Here is a 19855-nt window from a genome sequence, read left to right on the forward strand (position 1 = left end):
TCCCCTCTGGATACCTCCATGGCAAGGCACGAATACTAAGGTTTGCATATGAAGTTATAGGCCTAAAACGACTTGAAAATGTCTCATTTTCAACAATGGATAAAAATGAATAATGAATAGAAAAAGATCTTTTTAAAGAAATTTAATGATATTTTGGCTTAGTACTTAAAAAAATGCATAAATTCTCCACTTGCCTATTTAGAAATTTAGCTCTGGTTCCCTGAACATTTTACATAAGAGTGAAAAAAAAGTTGAGAAACAGTTCTTCATATAATACAGAGCTCCTCAAAAGCACAAGGACTAAGTTCGTTACCCCTGCCTAACAAAATTTATATCAATACTTATTCTACATTTACGTGTGGGGGTTGAGCAGTCTGTTTTAGACAAGAAACTGATTTTTTGTGCATTTTAATTCAAAAACTCGTTTGTCATTACAAAATATTGAGAAGGTTGAAATAAACTGAAAAGACAAAAAACATACAAAATAAAATGAATTTTTTAATAAATATATTGCACTTTCAATTCATGGTAACATTAGTAATTTTTACAACAAAGTTAATACACTCCAAAAAAGATGCAAAAGAACTAGCTGAAACCTAAAACCATACTATAAAAGTATTAATATTTTATAAGTCATAATTTAGCTATTATATGACAGGTTTAAAGGATATGCAAGGAAAATGTGAAGAAAATTAATTTTTCTCAACAATACTGCAATTTTGAAAATACTTAACAAAAACAAGGGGGGGGGAGAAGTGAACAAATGGAACTTATATTTAACAATATGTAAATTCAACTCATTGGAATTACAGCTACAGAAAAGCTTTACTTACGCACAAAACTGGATTTTCTCAAAATTCCACTTGGCAGGGTGATTAAAAAAGAATGGTGAGGATTTGCACGGCTATTAATTTGAGAATAATGGGCCTATGGCTATCTGGTGCAGCTTGAATGAAAGATCGAGTAGTTAAGTTTCCATTGTCTCTGCATGTTATTGTATGTGTCCCTCTTGGTTTTTTTTTTAAAAATCAGTTGGTCAAAACGGCGATCAAGGAGGAGGTGATTTAGCGCTTTATAATTGGCCCCCTTAAGTCACCAGACCAAACAGTGCTATTTTTTCCTGCAGGGTATATGGAAAGGATACTGTGTTCATACCGCCACTAAACTTGAAATTAAACAAGTAATATAGATATTAAAAAAATCAAGTCAATTCCAACTTAGGTCAAGTTAGTCCCTATGTGTGGAAATAATATTTATATTCCTATTAAAATTTAAGAAAATGCTAATCTGAAAGCTTAAATAAAAATTTTAATAAAACTTTTATTTGTTTATAGATTATTGCATTATCATTGGCTCTGAGGTCGTGTTTCAAATTTCAAGGAATCTGACTACAGGAAGTGGGTGAACGTTGAGTTGTGAGATTTGATCAAGGTAAAAAAATATACGGAGATTGAGAGTTAGTAGTAGGATTAAGTTGTGGCAGCAATTGCTTCTATAACTGCGTATATTCGACTAAGTGCATAGCAGGAGTTTCAGCGCAGGTGTTATATTGTTTAGACATCAGAAGGGGGGGGGGGCACATAGATCATCTTAAGAATGATTAATGTACATGAGGAACATCATTTTTGTTCCATTTTTGCTTAAATCTATGCGTTAAAATTCCATCATTCTTTTTGAATTACCCTGTATTTTATACAGTACATCAATATTTAATGGTTACACTTAAACGCAGTGACAAACTCTGGCAAACATACAAGACAATTGTGTAGGGATAGTCCAAAAGGTGTTAACAATGCTTTCAGGCTGAAGCAGTAACTTGTTCAATTATACACTAAAAGCATAACAAAGATGAACAAGACCCCCCCCCCCCCCCAAAAAAAAAAACCTCCCTTCTGCAATCAACATACAGTTTATTAGAATTATTCTAGATTTAAATTAATTCTGCACTGAATCTATTAAAGTTCAAACAAGACTTGCCTTAGGTAGACTGGAGCTCAATCAATTACTGCTTAACCCTTCCAAGATAGGCAACATTCATGGGCCAGCTGCTAAGGTTATCTCTCAGCAGGGTGTGACAAATATGACTTACCATTAAAAATTATTCTGAGAATGAGTGGAACATATCAAATTTTAGACAAAATGCTGAATTAATATCTTCCTTTGCTACTAGATTTAACTACACTTTTAACTTACACTTAATAACACTTTTTAAAATAATGTAATATATGTGGAAAATGTTGACCCTTATTTCTATCTTTTTTTTTTTTTTTTTGGTTTGTTTTTTTTATACTTAGTTTCAGAGAGCGATGTAGCAATGAGTAATACTGCTGTGGGAAGGGAGGCAGTATCTGCAGAAATGAGTTTTTGAGATATTTGAGGAAACCTGTTTTTGATTTAATACCAACAGGGAAATATTGGAATTTGACATATTTCAAGTTTTATTTTCAGAGGAAACAAAATAAAAAGCTTGTACAATAAAGCTAAAGTACAACAAATGACAAAAATGCAAAGAAATGAAAAATTTTGAGATACTGCACTTTTCCTTCTCAATGCAGAATACTTCTGGAAGATTTTGATAACCCCAAATATTATTATCCCATCCCAAAAGGGTTAAGTAATACATTTTTTTCAAACAATCAACCATTTAGAAAATCACTTAATAAAACTGTATAAAACATTTTTTCGACAATAAATTTTGTGAGTAATCGTTTTGATTAAAAAAGAAAAAAAAAACATTTTTTCGACAATAAATTTTGTGAGTAATCATTTTGATTTAAAAAAAAACAGCTGAAATTACACATTACATACATCAGTTGAAACATAATTTCATCAGTTGAAATATAATTTTGTCATGCATCTCATATCAGGAGAAAACTTTAATTAAAACAAATTAAGTTTTACAATAGCTGCATTTAAGATAAATTTTATGTACTTGCATGATATAAAATTTTAACTATAAAAATATGCATTTTCCCGCTGTCCTATATGTATACAAAAAGTACTAATACACTTACTTATAAAATAACGGTAATAAACTTCATACTATATGCATAGGTTATAACAAAAAGTCATGTTATAAAAGAAACAGAAAAGATCACTAGTATATCTTTTTACTGTACAAGATTTGATTTGATCAAAAATTCGTATTACTTCTTATGTAATGCCGTATTTCAAAGAATGAAGAATTTTTTCTTGAAAAACTAAAGCTATAGTTCACACATCAGCTTACTTTTATTACAGCTTTGTTCTTGTGAAACAACACGACCATTGCAAAACAGGGAGGGAGAGTATTATAAATGACCCTATTAATCCTTTACCAAATTTACATCTAACCTGTTTTATCTTTAATATGATTTCAGGCATAAACATACTTTTGACTAAAATCATATTTTGATCCACAATCTCTGGAAAAATTCTTTCCCTTAAATATTAAGATAAAATTTGAGATTTGCAATATATGTCTTTGGTGTGCATTTTACATAAAGCATAATATAATTAAAATAAGAATTGTATTTCTTTTATTATAATTGTAATTATTTTAATTGTCATTAAGTATTTTATGCACTATAACTTATGTTAATACAAAATCAAAAAATGTCTGCTTCCTTTCATGAAGTTACACCTTCATAGTTTAAAGCTTTCCAAAAAGGATTGTGATGAAATTGTTCAAACTTTACAGAAGCCCAAATTTGTCATGATTAAGATAAAAATTATATAATTTGAAAACTTAAAATAACTATTCTAAACAGAAAACATGAAATAAAGTCTATAAATGGATTCTATAAGACAGAATAAAATTTTTAAACTATTTTAACTAATTAACAACATTGTCAAAGGTGAAAAAGCAACAACATATCAAATTATTTTACTGCTATAATTTCAAATTTTAAACACTCTAATACTAACTGGTACAGCAATATATTACAATAAATCTTAAATATAAAAGCATGAAAAAATATTTACACGAGATATTAAATGTTTAAAAAATGTACATAATCTCAAAAGTAGCCATCTAAAATTGTAACAAAAGCAGTCTGTTATAAATCATGACAGTTTTGTTGATAAAAATCATTTTGTAACTCTGCACCTTCAGAATGCGTGTCATGATTCAACTTGACACCCATATCGGCCGAATAGGCTCTGGGACGGCTAGCAATGAATTCCGTCAATGTGGATCGCGTGTCTTCACTTTTCCGTCTACTCTTAAGTATTGGCCTGGGCTGATCTTCTGAACTCAGTGGTGTTTTCTTTTTAAGTATTGGCTTCAGTTCACCACTCGGGAAGCTAGCATAGCAGCACTCGTCACTGAAACTAGTTCGTTTTTTCAAAATGGGGCGGGGCCTGACTGAACCCCCAGGGGACTCATCATCTGTACTGACCTTGAGGATAGGACGGATGTCAGGACCACTGTTACAACTTTCATCCTCGCTGGTGGATTTCTTCAAAATAGAGTGGAGGTCTGACTGTGGCCAAGATTCTTTTTCTTCAGAACTTTCTCGATGTTTTAGAATTGATGGAGGAGCTTTTGATAACTTGTCTTCAGGTGGTGGTTTTAATATGCTGTGAAGCTCTTTCCTTTCTTCGGAAAACTTTTTCCTGAGAATAGAACTTGGTCTTCTTTCTCCATCTGAGCCTACAAGGTCATTACTTTCATCAGCCGATACGTTAACTTCATTGTCGTCCCCATTTTCAGGGGAAATTTCTAGGTTGCCCATTTTAATGGTATTGTCATGTACATCTTGACAATCAGAACTTTCAACTGTGCCACAATTAATATTTGAATCACTTCTTTTTGGACAAGACAAATTCGCCTCTTGATCACTGGATACTTTTGATAGTATTTCATTATTTTCGCTAGATGTGTTCATACTTTTATCAGTCTTAGAATCAGTATTAATGAAATTTATAGATGATTTACAATTTGCAGTGAGCAAACTACTTTTTTGGTCATTTTCTGCAGAACAACAACTGAATTTATCATTATTTAACTGATCAAGTTGACTAGAATTATCACCAACAGCACCAGAGGCATTGTAATGTAAGGAATTATTTCCAAAGGATTGTGCAGAATGCCTTTTCGAAGATACGTTTCTGTGCTTAGAATTAATTTCAGAATAGCCTTGGACATCAAATTCTTGAGCTGATAAGCAAATGCTGTTGTTGCTGCACTTATCAGGGAAATCTGATGTGGTCTCAAGCTCACCTGCTGAATGAGATAACTTTTGAGAGGAATGAGCAGTTGCGTGTTGCTTCCATCTAGGCTGTCGAAGTTTTGAATGATTATTTTGAAGTGTTCTAGGTAGTAAGTTCGTTCTAACTTTTGATAAACCTTGTTGAAGGACCTGTAAAGTAACATTTCAGAATTAAAATATGCCTGTATGAACAATTTAGCATATAAAAGCAAAATATAATTTACCGCTTAAGTTTTATTTTAACAGACAAAACAGTCATCACTCACCAAATGCTGAGCAACTAATGCTCACTGCAAACACATAGTTTAGTTTAAGTCAAAAAGACATTTAAAAAAATACCTGGTTCTGAAACGAACACCAGGTGGAACTTCTTAGAATATCAGTTCAATGTTATTGTAGTGTAAGAATCTAATATAGTTCTTATCATGCACTTACAACAGTATTAAGGCACTTTAATTTTAGATGCTAGTTACAACTGAGGAAGTGAAAAGTAAAGGGATGTAAGTGGGCTTTGTAAAGTTTTAAGTAAAAAGTGTTTAAAGTTCAGATCCTGGGTAGACTTTTTGTTGTTTTTTCTAAATCATGCTGTGTAGCATCAACCACCAGGCCAACTAGTACTATTTCCAGCTCCATAGCAGAGGAGAGGTTCCCCTATCACTTGAATTGATTTCATTTATAAAGTTTTTAATTTTGGCATTTACAACCCTTTGCTTCTCACTGCCTAAATTGTGGGGGAAAGTTAATACAGAAAATTGGCCGAATTTCAAGCAAAAGTGATATTTTGATTTTCATACTTAGAACTGATATTCTTTCATTGACGTAATAGTTTTAGACAACAAATTAGGAATTGAAAAGCTTGGGAGAATGCTGAATGGCAAATACACAAAACTCACACACAAGTTACTAATTACACAAGTAGACCCACATAATCTGTAGTAAAAAAGAAATTTATTGTAGTATTAAGCTTTAACTTGGCTGACACAAAAAAGGCAGCTGGTTGGAGAAAATTCAGTTTACAGCCATGAAAAAAGAACAACTGAGCCACAGATGTGAGATAAGGATACTGAGATCCTGCCAAACATTTATTTCTCAAACCTATGCGAAGAAATATTGCCAAAAAATAGCTAGTAAATAATAATATTAAAAAAAGTTTCTTAAACACAATAGAAAGTAAAAATTTTTACATAAAATTTGGGAAAATTTTGTGATGAAAAAGAAGTGAGCCCACAAATTGAAACCATATGCTGCCAAGGTACATTTTGGTGGTGCATTCACACCCATTGCAAAGGAAACAAAAAAACTTAGTTCTAGACTTCCAAATGGTCAATTCATTTGTTTTATATAATTCACGTGCCCTTGTGTTGTTTCACTGACATTATGAAATCTACCATTAAAAAATATTTTCACATAGAAGACTATTATTTGATGATTGGGCTATGATGCCACTTCAAACAGATCAATTCCCTGCTGCTAATTTGATAATCATAGCCTGGGCACCCAGATAGGATTTCAGAGTGACCTCCCAAAAAGTTTTCCTTATTTGGAAATTTTGCTTGACTATTTAGCAAATTAAGAGACAGAAGTACAAAATTGAAAACTTTTTGCATTAAGTACTTAATGCATAATATCTCTTTCCATTACAGACCCCTCATTTCATTTTACCTGGGAGGGCAGGCCATGGGTATGTACTTAACGAATTTGAAACAGAAACAATAAAAACCTCGCCCACATTCCTATAAATATAACAATTTCTAAAGACCAGAGGTGGGAGACAATTGCTCCCTCCTTTACTCACCTAAATGATGGACCTGTCTCGTCCCATGCTGCAAGTTATGCAACAATACTCGTATCTTATTATTCGGCAAAATACTAATATTTTTTGAAAAAGATATCGGTTGATTTTTTCAATATATAACAGTAACCTTAATTATAATAGTATGTTTATGATGTGACTGCATTACTTCTTTCTGTTCCAGATAATTTTAATACTATACAATAGAAAAAAATTCAACCTAAAATTAATGGAGGCTTCCATTAAAGTAGCCTTAATAGTTAACTTTATGAAAATTATCAATGCAGCAAGTTAGATTCTCTTTAATGCCTTTTAAATTAAATGCTAACGAAAAAAACAAAAAGACAAAGACAAAATTGAGGTGTTTGGTAGGGTATGGCATCTCAGTTTGTTTATTTACTGCTATACTGTTGTTTTTAGTATTTATTCTGTTTTTTGCATTTTTTCATTTCTGGTTAACCTTTTCGAGTATTCACTGAGTTGAAATGGGTGTTATATGCACAATGAAAGAGGTTAGGAGTGAGAAGGGGGACAGGTGGGTCTCTTGTGACTTATGTCATATGTTATGCTTGTATAAGGGGGAGAATGAGTCTGTTTTCGAGGAGGATCATATTTGCACGAAATGTGCTGAACTCTTAGAATTAAGAGTTAGGATGCTAACTTTGGAAGCCGTTAGCATTAGGGAGCGTGCCAGTTGTAGAGGGTACAAATATTTCAGAGATAAAGGGGGAAGTTTCAAATAAAGATTCAGATTGGGAAAAATAAGGATATAATTTTAGGGGTCTCTATGGTAAGGGAGGTGGGTAATACAGTCGGGAGAGTAAAGCGTAAGGTGACTAGGTGTTGTTACCAGGGGCTCGTGTGAAAGACGTCAATAAGATTGCTACAAAGAAGGGGGTATTAAATAAGGAAGATATGATTACTTTGTGGGTGGGTACAAATGATGTAGGCCACAGTAATAATGAGGAGTTTACAAAGGTATGGGAGTCCCTGTTGGACAAAGCAACCAACCGTTTGACCAATGTCCCAGTGGTTGGTTTGCTTCCCAGGTTTGGAGTGCATAGGAGCTGGCTAAATCAATGTGCTAGGTGTATGAACCTGCTACTAAAGTTGATGTATGGAGTTATTGTAAGCAGGATTAGATTGCTAGGGATGGCCTGCATCCGAGCTCTACAGGGGTCAAAATGGTTAGTGGTTTAATTTTAGGGGCTTCAGAGTCAAAAAACTAAGTTTGAATGGGGGCATGGTTCAAGCATCAGGTATCAAGTGGAAGTGGATGATAATTTTTCGGGCATTGCTAGAAATGGAAATAAAGTGGCGAACAGGAGTAGTAATTTTAACGATCGTGCTTTAGGAAATTTCAGGATGTTCAAGAAAAGCAATTTATGTATGCTTAAAGTTTTCTGTACCAATGCTTGCAGTATTAGGAACAAGATGGAAGAATTGAAAAGAATAATTATAGATGAGGAGTTGGATGTTAATGGAATTACAGAGACAAGGGCTCCTGAATTTGATGCAGATTTATTATGTATTGCTGGATATAATTTGTTTAGACGAGATAGAGTAGGCAAAAGAGATGGTGGGGGTTTTATTTTACGTTAGAGACACTTTCATTTGCAATGGATTGGTTATGAATCATAAACCTAACTGATATTGATATGGTTTGGCTGGAGTTGATGAGCAAAAAGGGCAAAAAATTGCGCTTTGGAAACATTTATAGTCCACCGAATTCAAACCAGGGACAAGATGAACAGATGTATCGTATTATTAGTGACATGTCCAGTAAGGGATCAGTCATCATAATAGGGGATTTCAATTTTCCAGATATTGATTGGAATCATTTTTATCCCAGAAATGGCGGAGAAGAGGAGTTTTTGACAGTAATTGGCAACTGTTTCTTAGATCAAGTTGTAACTCAAGGAACTCTAGAGGGTGTAATTTTGGACCAAGTTCTCTGTGACGTAAGAAGTTCTGTTCAGGGGTTGTATGTAGGGGATATTGGAGATAGTGATCATAACAGTATTAGGTTCTGGATTAAATTTGAAGCTTACAGAGATGAAAGTTTTAGGTTTGTGCCCAACTTCAGAAACACCGATTTTGTCGCACTTAGGCAGAGCTTAAAAAGAGGTATTTTGGTCAGGATTGGAAAATAGCAACATAGATCTGAAAGGGAAAGAATTTAAGGAAAAACAAGCAAAAACAGTTAGGGACTATGTTCCAGTTAGGAGAAAAAGTGTTAGTACAAAAAATTGGCCAATGTGGTTTTCCAAGGAGATAAAAGAAGCTTTAAATTATAAGCAAGCTACTTTTCATCAGTTTCAAGAAACTGCTCAGAGTGCTGATAGGCTAAAGTATTGTAAGGCAAGGCGTAATTTTAAGTATTTGGTACAGATTCAGAAAAGGGAATATGAGCAAGGTTAGCAGGTAACATCGACAGAAATCCTAAAAGGTTTTTTGCTTACCCTAATTTTGGCAAAGCTTGAAATAGTCAAATTGGGCCATAGAAATTTAATTCAAAACAATAGGAATATTGCAAATGTTAATAACTTTTTTCCAGTGTGTTTAACAATAACTGTATCTCAACAGTTGACACTAGCAAGACACAAGCTATTATACAGCTTGAGGATTTTGTGTTTTCCAGGGAGGAGGTTCTATTTCATTTGGAAAAAATGAAAGCAACTAAAGCTCCGGGATTAGATAATATTTATCCAAAAATTTTAGTTGAAGGTGCGGAGGAATTAGTGGATGTTATTTTAAATATTTTCAATGCTTCTTATAACTCGGGGGCAGTGCCAGAGGACTGGAAGCTGGCTAACATAACGCCACTCTTCAAGAAAGGGTCTAAAGGTAATGCAGGGAATTATAGACCTGTAAGTCTGACTTCAGTGGTTTGTAAGATTTTTGAAACTTTGATCAAAATTAATATTTTGAATTTCTTAGAGACAAATAGTCTGTTGACTAGTTTGCAGTATTGTTCCAGGAAAGGTAAATCATGTGCTATTAATTTATTGCACTATGACAAGGTTACCTTGGCTTTAGATAGCAAAAAGTGTGTGGATGTTGTTTATATTGATTTTCAAAAAGCTTTTGATAAGATACTGCATGTTGCTCTTCTCAGCAAACTAGCTGATGCAGGAATAGGAGGAAAAACTTTACTTTGGGTTAGGAATTGGCTGACTGGAACCAGGGTTGGCCAGATTGGACCCAATTGGGTTGGACCCAATGGGTTTTTTTGAAAAAACCCATTTAAAAAAACCCATTATTTAGCCCACTTTTGGGTTTTTTTAATTTTCTAAGTTGTTTTCAAAAAAATTAATTAATTTAAATACTTTCACAATTTAAACTTCTTTTTTATTTGTTCTTCACTACAGACAGCAAACATAAAAAATGAATTTCGAACTTTAATAGTATTTCTTAACTCTTAAAAGCATTAAAAAAGTACTTCAAATATTTTAAATAAATATATTTAACTTTTTTCTTTCACTGGTCTCAATAAATAACTCAAATTATCTTGATTAAGTCCTGTCACGTCTGATTTTCTCAATATTTGTAGAATGTACAGAGGAAACTACTCTAGCTAAAAGGCTTTCATGTGAATTATTTTCTGCAAACCAACACGTCACAAATCTTGAATAAACAAGGTATATTTTTTTTTAGAAATTAACAGATTTTACAATCGGTCGGATAAAAAACAGAATAGGATGTACAGCATTTTTTTCATTATCTTACGAAAAAGTTTAATATTTCTTACTCCGTACACAGAAATAGAAAAACAGGCAACATAAAATTCAAAGAAATGTCTTGATTAAGCTGGAATTCAGTAAAAAGGGATTTAAACTACTTGAAGTTCTACAGTAGTTTTGCATAACAAAATGAAATACAATAAAGTAAAATGCAAAAAAAAAAAAATGTAGGTAGCAATTAAAAACAAACAAACAAACAATAGATTTTATCACTCGAGAAGTAAATTTGCCTTAACTGTTGGTAATTATGGAAACTAAAAAACCTGAAACTTCACCATTCGTGGGTTTCGTCATCTTTTATACTTTTCTTCAGAAAACGCCGACTTTTCTAGCTTCTTTTTTCCCCCCAAGACAATTTTTGTGCTTTGTCCATATACTTACGCTACAATAAGCTACAAGTACCCTACATTTTCCCTAAAAAAAGACAAAAAACACACATTTCTTTTAAAAACCCCAGCTTCAGTTGGGTTTTTTTGGGTTTTATTTAAAAGAACCCAAAAAACCCTGGGTCCATGGGCTTTTTTAAAAAAACCTGGGTTTTTGCCAACCCTGACTGGAACGAAACAAAGAGTAGTTGTGAGGGGAAATCATTCTAAATGGAGTGATGTTTTAAGCCGGGTTCCACAAGGATCAGTTTTAGGGCCTCTTCTGTTTATTATTTTTATGAATAACATTGATGAAAATATTTCTGAAACACAAATTGTTTTGCTGATGATGTAAAAGTTAGGGTTAGGGGGAAAAGGTTCTTCTGCCTTTATATAGGAGTTTAGTAAGACCTCATTTGGAGTATGCTGTTCAGTTTTGGCCTCCTTATCTCAGGAAAGATATTTCTGTATTGGAAAGGGTTCAAAGAAAGGTTACTATTCTAGTAAAGGGACTTTCAGACTTAGATTATGATACCAAACTTAATAGGCTTAATACGTATAGAGTTGACAAAGGAGAGTCAGGGGGGACATGATTCAGTTGTTTAAATTTATCAAAATGAAAGATGTCAATGGGTTAAGTTTTTGCACAGAAAGCAGGACCAGGGGTCTTTGTTTTAAGCTATTCAAATCTTAGGTTAACCTGGAAATCAGAAAAAATTACTTTTTTAGCAGGGTCGTGGGCACTTGGAACAGTTTATTGGAAGAGCCGATAATGAGCAAGGATGTGGATAGCTTTAAGAGGGCCATCGATCTTCACTGGGGACTTATAAACTGACTAGGACCAGCCTAGTTGGGCCCAGAGCCTGATGCTGGTCGTTACATTTGTATTTGTATAAAATACACGAACTACTTGTTTACCTCTTTTGCTTTCCTCCCAGGCAAATTCAAGACAGAAATATTCCCATTTGAAGGATTGTGCTTTCGTTTACTATTACTGTTTGAGAATTCCAAACTTTGTAAAGCCTGGATTTCTTCACTACCTTCATCTGATGAACTGTTTTTCTGTTTCACTGAGTTTTGCCTATAGTAAGCATTTTCTGTTAAAGAAAAAAAGAAATAATGTATTCAGAACATTTATAAATGGAATATGAAATATACTATTAAAACACTTCAATAACTTTTTTAAACAATTAACAAATGTTTGCATGTAACTGTTCATTGTTCAGTATCATTTATAAAAATAAACTGATGGTGGTGATATCAAAGCATTTTGGCACTTTTCTGTTATAGTTGGTCACAGTGCATTTTTAATCTTGGTGATTTTTCATTTTAGCGATTGTCATCATACTTGAAAAAAAAATTAAAAGCAACCAAACTGCTTATTTGATGACACCATGCTTTTTTCCCTTAAAGAGACCTTTTAACAAAACAAGCTTTGAAACAAGACCAAAAATTCCGTAAAATCCCATTAAAATAAATCACCAAATCAACTTTAAATGCTCAAGTACAGGTAAAACAATCTAGCTTGACAAATATACTGAGTCATAAATAACCAATGAAAGTTTCATCAAAATGAAAATACAGAAAATAGGAGCAAGCATGATGAAGTAATTTGCCAAGGTAGAAAGTAAACAAGTCACTAAGCTAAGTGATGAATTTATAACAAAAAGTACCAGCATTTCAATCACATAACAATTTTATTTCATGTTTTTCTTTTTTCTAACTTTTAAGAGACCATTTAATGTATAATTTATAGATTTTAGTAAATACAAAGAAAAAAAGGGGGTCTCTTTTTGTCCTCAGATACTTATCCCTCTGTAAAATGATAAATAATTTAACTGTATTTAACCTTGCACATAGTTTTAGTTAGTTTTATTAGCATCCCTGGTTTTGTCTTTTCTACTTTTAGCCACAAAATTAAATGAATAACTTTGCATTTGTATGGTGGATAGAAAAATACAAACAGATGAAACAGCAGATAAAACCTGAACGAGAAAAAGATTGGACTATACAGCATAAGCACACATTGTATGCTTTGTGAGATAAATATGCAGAGATCATGTGCAATATTTAAGGAAATATGAAGTCATTCAAGCTTCCAATTTCTGCTGAAAGTGGAGTTTATGCATGATATTTAGACTTTACATATCTTCACAAGAATTCAATAATATTCAAATAAGATAAGAGGGACCTAGTCAATATTTCTTTAGTGCTGACTCTAGAATGAAAGGGCCATGTTGGAGGGGATTTTGAAAAGGGCACTCTGTAGGGGAAGAAATGTTTTAAGAGGTATCTTTTTCAGAAGGAGGGGGGGGGGGGGTATGGCACTGCTCTTGGGGGGATGGGCATCTTTGTGATTTGATTCATAATCATAATATTTGAAAACAAAGGGCACTATTTCCTTTTTTTTTTTTTTTCAAAATCGAGATTTAAGCACCATCTTACTCAGCTTATACTTTAGCACTAGGTTTTTAATCGACAAATTTTCATTTCATAAACCCATAAATGACACTCTAGTAATACAATCATCACAAAAGAGGAATTTGAAACTCATCTCCAGGCTAACTTTGCTTTTTGCGACTTAGTGCCCTCTATATTCCAGGTACGAGTAAATGATTGATAACTTTAAATATAAGAGAAAGACTTAAAGATAAAAACCTATATTTGGAGCAGGTGAGTGGATAAAATCAATCCTATTAAGACTAGATTTTCGTTTGGAACTTTTATCTTTCTGACGAACTGTTTCATTCCTCAGACACACATCATTTTCATTCTCTGAAGAATTCTGTAAAAGATAAATTCAACTTAAAATCAAATGCATATGATCATTAATGCATAATATAAAAAACCTAGAAATACATTTTGAGGTTCAATTTAAATTGTTTTCAATGTTTAACTTCTGATTTAATAAAAAAAATGTACAATCTGAAAAAATAAAAAAGGTTATTATTTCATAGAAATAGAAACAACAAAGAGAAATTACGGTAGTTTTATTAAAAATATGTACTTACTTGCATGTTTTGATTAACAGTTGATATTGAGTTTTTACATTCATTCTGTTTCTCAAAATTGTTTTCTGATTCTAATTCTAAAATATTCCCTATTAAAAAAAAAGTAACAACACTACTTTAATATTGAACAAATCATTAGCAAAGGCACAAATTGCACAAAACCAAGTTTTCAAAAAAAAAAAAAGTATTTAATACACCAACGAAGCTTTTAAATATAAAAAATTTTGTTAATATAATAAAGAGCAATTAATTTTGACAGCAAAAAAATTCAACTTAAAGAAAGGATTGAGTGTTTTAAACTTGATTTATGCAGCATAAAACAATAAAATATGCAAAAAATGTTCTAAAAATAATAAATTTATAGAAATACAAATACAAAAGTGACGACCAGTAACAGGCTCTGGGCCCAGCTAGACTGGTCCTAGTCAATTTACAATCCCCAGTGAAGATCAATGGCCCGCTTAAAACTGTCTACTCCCTTGCTCATTACCACCTCTTCCGGTAAGCTGTTCCAAGGTTCCACTACCCTGCTAAAATAATAATTTTTCCTAATATCCATGTTAGCCTGAGATTTAAATAGCTTAAAACAATGACCCCTCGTCCTGTTTTCCGTGCTAAACTTCAGCCCCGTAACATCTTTCGTTTTAATAAATTTAAACAGCTGAATCATGTCCCCTCGGTCTCTTCTTTGCTCAAGACTGTACATTTTAAGCCTTCTAAGCCTGGAATCATAATCTAAGTGAGAAGTCCACTTATTAGCCTTGTAGCCCACCTTTGAACCCTTTCCAATACATTAATGTCTTTCTTAAGATAAGGAGACCAAATCTGAACAGCATACTCCAAATGGGGTCTTACCAAACTTCTATATAAGGGCAGAAGAACTTCTTTAGATTTGTTTGAAATAGATCTATTGATGAACCCAAGCATCTTATTGGCTTTGTTGCTAGCAATGTTGCACTGTTGGCTAAACTTTAAATCCTGACTTATTAAGACCCCCAGATCAGTAACTTTGTCTGCCTGACTAATGACTGAACCTTGCAAATAATAACTTGTACACTTATTTCCATACCCTAAATGTAGCACTTGACATTTCCCAACATTAACAGCCATACCCCATTTATCAGTCCACTCCGTAATATGATCTAGATCCTCTTGCAGCTGATTTGCTTGTTCTTCATTTTCTACAGTCCCCATAACTTTGACATCATCAGCAAAACAATTCATGTTCCCAGAAATATTTTTGTGAATATCGTTCATAAAGACAATAAACATAACAGGCCCTAACAGTGATCCTTGAGGAACCCCGCTTAAGACCTCACTCCAATTAGAATAATTTCCCCTTACAACTACTCATTGTTTCCTTCCGATCAGCCAGTTTTTTACCCAAATGAAAGTCTTCCCTCCTATTCCTACATTAGCTAATTTGCTAAGTAGAGCAATATGTGGTACCTTATTGAAAGCGTTTTGAAAATCAATGTATGTTTGGTGCACATATAAATTAAAAAAATAAATTAAATGAGACATTAACAGTAATATTATATAAAATTATTTCTCATCCTCATACGGTTGAGATTTTATCTGTTCAATGTTAATCAGTTAAATCTTATCATTTCTGAAATTTCATTTAAAACTCATGAATTATTTGTCACTGTATATGAACAATTTTAATTTTACTAATACCTGTTTTCACTCAATTTAACTAATTATGTAACACAAAACGAAACAGCTTTTCTTGAGAGATGCGCAAAACAATATTTTCTAAGTTGGAGAAATAGTATTTTTTCTCTTGTGTCTGCTCAATAAAATCAAGATCGTCAAAGAAAAACCTTGTTCTGGGAGAAAATTAAGAGAGAAAAGCTTAATAGTAGTTGTGAGTGAAACTGTATTAGAAAAAGAAAAGTTACCTTTATTTGCGATTAGAAAAATCATAAGACTTGCAACGTTTCACTGTTTTAAAAAACATAAAATATCTTTCTTGTACATACAGACCAAGCAACAAAGCCGAGATGAACTTCACCTTGTTTGAAAAGCACATAAGAATGTTGCAGAAGATTCAAGCATTTTCTGTAGAATAAATTTGAATAGAAAAAAGGCTTGCTTTTATAGAAAAAATTATTGCGAGATAAGTGTCTGATACTGATTTAAGTGGCATAGTGGCAAATTTACTCAATTACTTGATTCTACTTCAAAAAGACTAGAAAACAGATACAACTTTTGATTATCCATAGGGCAACTAGAAGTAGTCTTCTAATTTTTAGTCATTGAAGTTGGTACGAGTCAGTTAATAATAAAATAAATACTTCAATGAAGAAAAGATTCAGTATAAAATTGGAACTTATATTTAAAAAAAAATACATTCAAACAATACATACTAGTAACGGCATTGGCTTTACCAGGAGTATTTGAATTTGGCATAACAGCTTGAAATCTGAAAATAAATTTTAAAAGCATCGATTAATTTAATATTCTCATTGACTTTTCTTTTTGTTCAAGTTTACATTAACCATAACTATTTAAAATTTTGTATCAAGTGTCTGTTTTTTTTTTTTTTTTTGGTCATTTAGAACAAAAAAATAATATTATCTAATCAGGGCTTAGCAAATTTCTCATGCTAACTGCATCACACTGGTTTTAAATAAATAGTAACTGTAGTTTTATTGCTATAATATATTTTTCTTTGTCCTTTATAGTAATAAAATAAATCAATAAATATGCTAAAAATGCATAATGTCAAAAAATTAAATATGTTCCCTCACAAGTTTCGATCAGTAAAATTTTATTTTAGAAAATATAACGGCAACTGTTGCATATTTATTCAGGAATGTTGAACTTGGTAAATTTTTCCAAGATAGATGGAGAAAAATACCACACACAAAAGGTTAAAAAAATACTTGAGAGTGATACTGAATGAATACTACTTTTGAAATGAACACATTTAAAAGAGCACCATAACTTTACACGGTCCACACAGAAAAAAGAAAATTTGTTCTCTTCACAAGTATCAAAAGATTTTTAAGTTAGTTTATCTATTATTTCTTAAAATCTTACATTTTACCCAAACTTTTTATACATAACAGAGTTTTTAAATTATATTCAAATTAAATATTTGTTAAATTAAACAACTTATCAAAGTCCCAAAATATTTCTGCAAAACTTTTCATCTCCTATCCTCAGAAAAAAAGTTCTCTGTTTCATTTTTTTTTTCAACTCAAAGAATGGTACAACTCTCAATGACATCAACAATGAAAACTTGAAAGAAACTCGCATAGAATTTCATCAAACTAAGTGATTATTATACAATACTAGAAAATCGCCCGTAGAGGTATGATGGGTGCAAATTGCTTCAACATTTGAACTAACCCATTGCCTGTTTGGTGATATTTTGATACAGTGGACGCCAGTTAATTGAATCAGTGGTTTATTGAATCAACTGCTTTAATGTATCAAATTGTCGAAAACAGAATACAATCCAGCTTTATTAAATTAGCTGCTTCATGGAATCAAAACTGTTAGAACAAACGTGACTCACATAAGCGGTGGCCACTGTACTTGAAATTGTAACCCTAGCTCTAGTGGATTAACCCTAAACTCCAGTAGATAGCGTTCATAATTGACTGCTTTTTCGTTTCTTCATTCCCCTAAAATGACAGTCTTACCAGTAAAATAGCTAAGTTACCGGATCGAGTTCAGCCTTGTCACAATAAAGTTTTTCCCTGCATGGTAAAAATTACCAAAGCACATTATCAAATTATTATGCCGTGGCGCGAGTTTCATTGTTGATATACGCGGGTTACTTTATCACCGGCTATTATTTATCCGAGGATATACGTACATAGCATACAATACTGCCGTGGGAAGGTAAAGCTTAGTACCTGTAAATTTTCCACTTTTTGTTTGTTTTTTCGCACTTTTATCACCTATTGTACTTCAGTTTTATTGCACAAGTTTGCTTAGTTGGTTCTGCTGAAAATTAAGCATGAAAATGATTGTCAAACTCAAACACTACCCTATTGCTAGCAGGTATAAGCAGAGTTTCTTCAAATATTTCAAAACTTTATTTCTGCAAATACTGTGCTTTACCTTCTCACGGCAGAATAAAGTACAGTACATAATGTTATAATGTTACAAAATTATATAGATATATTTTTCAATAAAAGGTAACAAAAAATAAATTTCATTGTTTACTGTACTGTAATAATATTTACAGTACTGTATGTACTTTACAAAGAAGTACTGTATAGTAATTTAACATGGAAAATTGAATGAGCATCTAAAAAAAGGGCTTCACACAAAGAAAGTTGAATTAATTGTATAATTGGTGAATTAATAACAATTGTTGAGTGGTTTTTTTTAAACTTCATGGGAATGAGTCCATATTTGATGTGCTACTGCATTTGATGCTTTTTGTTACTACAGGCACCAACTTTTTGAAAATTAGTAGGTGTTCTAATGCTTAGAGTTGACAAGAGACCATATCAGCCTAGTCAAAAGTTAGGGGCCTGGCTTAGAATCAGAGAAGTACTTATTTGACATGTTTTACAGGAAGCCTGTCAGCCAAACTGACAGGAACATTAAAATGCTTTGCACCCTGTTTATTGACAAGAATAGTCATCTAAAATCAATAAGTACACTGTTGAAAATATTCATTTTTCTTTTTCCATCGCAAAATTTTTGACGTACTTTATAATACTGTCAGCCCCGCTTGAACGAATACCGTCGGTTTCAAGAAATATAATTCGATTAGGTGGGGTATTTGATAAAGCCGATAAATTTTATTTACCTTGATAACTTTTGTCTTAAAATGTAATAATAAATCAATATCTAAGTAATAGAAGAAGAAATGTTTTTTCTTAAAAAGTGTTTCAACTAAGCAAAGTAATCAACAAAATAGTATAATAATTAAGTACATATAATACAAGTGCGTATAAAAATTATAAATATGTAACTTACAACTTGAGGTATTAAATCTTTGTTTCGACACCGTTTCTCAATTCATATTTTTTGAGGAAAGTCTATATTAGTGGATTTTTTGCTCAAGGTATTTTGAGAACACTTTTCTAACTTCAATTACCATGTTTTACTTAATTAATATTTATTAATTTCTTATCGTCTGCAATGTTTATATTTTGTTGTGTTTTTTAATTCAATTATGGACTGTCTGTTGGTCATGGCAACAATAAAAGAAACTAAATAGAATAGCGAAAATGCTTTGATGGAATGTTTGTTTTTCCTAGTGTTGTTTGCTGAAAAATATTATTTTAAATTTTTACGTCAATATTTTTTCTTATTTAATTTACTTTTAACGTATTAAAAAATTTCTGAGCAAAAATATATGCGAAAGCTGATCACTATTATTCAATTAACTGGGGAAATTATTTGATTATCTCTAACATTATACCTGTGAAGAAGTATTTGATTTCATAAGATTCTATTTGTATAAGTGTGGTATTCGCTTATGGGCAGTTCTCAAAAGGTGGGAACAAAAAAGTTAACTTTGGGCAATTTCAAAAATTTTCGAATTTGATATCAATTTTGCTTTTATTCTATAGTATGCATACCAGGGGTCTGTCCAGGATTTTTCACAGGGTCCGTTTTTTGTGAAAAATCAAATAATTTTGTGAAAAATGAATTAATTTTGTGAAAAAATCAAAAAAATTTCGCAAAAAATAAATAAATAAATAAATAATAATAAAAAAAAATAAATTTTTTTTTGTTCAAACAAAATTTTAGAACTTAGAGATGGCACAAAACT

The 19855-nt window shown here is 32.0% G+C and overlaps 1 protein-coding gene across 1 annotated transcript in view; it reads right to left on the bottom strand.

The window, feature by feature from the left end:
* Positions 1 to 441: 441 nt before the first annotated feature.
* The window catches only part of LOC129216158 (uncharacterized), a 31864-nt gene continuing 12450 nt past the window's right edge, over positions 442 to 19855 (bottom strand). The window contains exons 3-7 of the mRNA XM_054850325.1: positions 16476 to 16531; positions 14104 to 14192; positions 13751 to 13877; positions 12011 to 12189; positions 442 to 5342 (exon numbers count right to left, since the gene is read on the bottom strand). Of these exons, the coding sequence (XP_054706300.1) occupies positions 4038 to 5342; positions 12011 to 12189; positions 13751 to 13877; positions 14104 to 14192; positions 16476 to 16531 (1756 nt within the window). The 3' untranslated portion in view covers positions 442 to 4037. The remainder of the gene's footprint in view (positions 5343 to 12010; positions 12190 to 13750; positions 13878 to 14103; positions 14193 to 16475; positions 16532 to 19855) is intronic.

The sequence above is a fragment of the Uloborus diversus genome, chromosome 2, assembly GCF_026930045.1.
Source record: "Uloborus diversus isolate 005 chromosome 2, Udiv.v.3.1, whole genome shotgun sequence".
NCBI classification, from domain to species: domain Eukaryota; kingdom Metazoa; phylum Arthropoda; class Arachnida; order Araneae; family Uloboridae; genus Uloborus; species Uloborus diversus.